General features: G+C 38.2%; 1 protein-coding gene across 5 annotated transcripts in view; it reads left to right on the top strand.

Moving 5' to 3' along the window:
* The window catches only part of lace (serine palmitoyltransferase long chain base subunit), a 43,689-nt gene that overhangs the window by 38,404 nt on the left and 2,785 nt on the right, over positions 1-2,500 (top strand). For 4 of the 5 annotated variants that reach the window (XM_086534600.1, XM_086534598.1, XM_086534601.1 and 1 more), the window contains 2 exons: positions 129-258; positions 559-1,652. In XM_086534600.1, the coding sequence (XP_086390726.1) occupies positions 129-258; positions 559-645 (217 nt within the window). In that variant the 3' untranslated portion in view covers positions 646-1,652. Of the gene's footprint in view, positions 1-128; positions 259-558; positions 1,653-2,500 lie in introns of those variants that run through there. The other variant, XM_043015475.2, reaches the window with a different exon arrangement.

The raw sequence follows: 2,500 nt of genomic DNA, 5'->3' as shown, positions 1-2,500 counted from the left end.
GTTCTAATGTTTATTTGTGTTGATCTTTATTTGTTAAAGTCTTGAGTGTTCTGTTGGCCACATACAATACATATGAACTTTTCTGTTTGTTTTGTTTAATTTTTTAATTTAATTTATTTTACATTAAGGATGTTTGTAAGAGAGCTGACCAACCGTGGAGTAGCTGGTGTGGGGGTTGGTTTCCCTGCCACAAAGATCACTGGAGGCAGAATGAGGTTCTGTTTGTCAGCTGCACACACAAAGGAAATGCTTGATAAGGTATAATTAATATGAGTACATTATTTACTATTTGTAGGTACTAATATATTGGTACAATCATTATCAGTTACTATCATTTAATTTGATTGAGATATGTTCCATGTTCAAGACTACATTAGATAAGATGAGTCAGCACTCATAGCTGACAGAGGCCGGGCCGCCTTGTGCATATAGCCCGGGCAAAGCGACGTCTTCGCAAATCTGTCTGAACTGAACTGAACTACATTTCAAATATTTTTTGGGTAGAAAAATCCTAGTAATTCCAATTGTAAACCTCCCTCTCCCTCTCTCTCTCTTTAGATCTTAGTTGAGGTGGAGGAAGTTGGGCAATTGTGCGGAAGCCGCTATTCATCAGCAGCCAAGAATCCTAAGCCCATTGAGTGGTGAAGCATTTTCGCCTTGGGGAGAAAACAGCAACTGGGAGAGACCAGCACAAAACGTACATTTTATTATGGGGCAGATATGATTACGTTATGCGATTATGTCCTTGAAGTATGTTTGAATTTTCTTGATTCTCTTGTAGTTTGTTGATTGGTTTCAAGAAAAGTAATGTGTGTTACGTGTTTTCTTTTTTAATTTTCAGTTTACTTTTTTCTTTTCTTCAAGGAAGCATATCCAAAGATTGATTAAAAGGTGAACATTTTTCCCTGAAGCATAAAGCCAAAAGTTTCTAACCAAAAAAAGGGAAAGGTTTTAAAAAACGAAAACAGCCTATGTGCGTTCATTAAATCTCACAGGCATTAAGGATGAATTTAACAAGGTATATTATTTTTTTACAAACATTAACAAAGAATAGTGTTTCTTTATAAATATTTGATATTGATGAAGACAAAATATAGTACCAAAAATATATACAAAACAGATGGCTGAACATATTAAGCAATTAACTTTCACTGTTTTTATTATTGTACAAATGTTTTCTTTTATCATAGTTTATTGAATATCTGTATGTAAAAATACAAATATGTGTGCAGTTTGTTTAAATGCCTATGTATGAAGAAAAGAGAGAATGAACATGTATGTATACATACACAAATATGTGTGTGTGTATGTGCATTTGTGTCTTTGTGTTAGTTTTCTTGTATTCATATATATAGAATTAGTTGTTCTTGCTTCCTTTTATTAGGATTTTTGTTTTCTTTCCTTCTCTTAATTGAGGTTGATTTTGGTAATTGAAAGTCATATTGATTGTTGCTGAAATGGTTAACCCATTCACTGGTTTCCTTAAGCATTATGTTCATTCAAATATTGGAAATTTAAAAATTCATAACGAAAAACTTGGGTGTATGTAATTCTATTTGAGAATTATTTTCAGCGTGATGAAACGTGTCTTATAGATAGTATGTGTGTGCATGTGTGTGAGGGTGCTTTCACGTATACACTTTCCTGTTCAGGTGTGTGCATGTGTGTGAGGGTGCTTTCACGTATACACTTTCCTGTTCAGGTGTGTGCATGTGTGTGAGGGTGCTTTCACGTATACACTTTCCTGTTCAGGTGTGTGCATGTGTGTGAGGGTGCTTTCACGTATACACTTTCCTGTTCAGGTGTGTGCATGTGTGTGAGGGTGCTTTCACGTATACACTTTCCTGTTCAGGTGTGTGCATGTGTGTGAGGGTGCTTTCACGTATACACTTTCCTGTTCAGGTGTGTGCATGTGTGTGAGGGTGCTTTCACGTATACACTTTCCTGTTCAGGTGTGTGCATGTGTGTGAGGGTGCTTTCACGTATACACTTTCCTGTTCAGGTGTGTGCATGTGTGTGAGGGTGCTTTCACGTATACACTTTCCTGTTCAGGTGTGTGCATGTGTGTGAGGGTGCTTTCACGTATACACTTTCCTGTTCAGGTGTGTGCATGTGTGTGAGGGTGCTTTCACGTATACACTTTCCTGTTCAGGTGTGTGCATGTGTGTGAGGGTGCTTTCACGTATACACTTTCCTGTTCAGGTGTGTGCATGTGTGTGAGGGTGCTTTCACGTATACACTTTCCTGTTCAGGTGTGTGCATGTGTGTGAGGGTGCTTTCACGTATACACTTTCCTGTTCAGGTGTGTGCATGTGTGTGAGGGTGCTTTCACGTATACACTTTCCTGTTCAGGTGTGTGCATGTGTGTGAGGGTGCTTTCACGTATACACTTTCCTGTTCAGGTGTGTGCATGTGTGTGAGGGTGCTTTCACGTATACACTTTCCTGTTCAGGTGTGTGCATGTGTGTGAGGGTGCTTTCACGTATACACTTTCCTGTTC

The sequence above is a fragment of the Penaeus japonicus genome, unplaced genomic scaffold (genome assembly GCF_977035675.1).
Source record: "Penaeus japonicus unplaced genomic scaffold, GWHDUDI00000001_assembly GWHDUDI00000041, whole genome shotgun sequence".
In the NCBI taxonomy this organism is placed as follows: Eukaryota; Metazoa; Arthropoda; class Malacostraca; order Decapoda; family Penaeidae; genus Penaeus; species Penaeus japonicus.
Note: the sequence above shows the minus strand (reverse complement) of the source record. Positions and strands in the feature narration are given on the sequence as shown.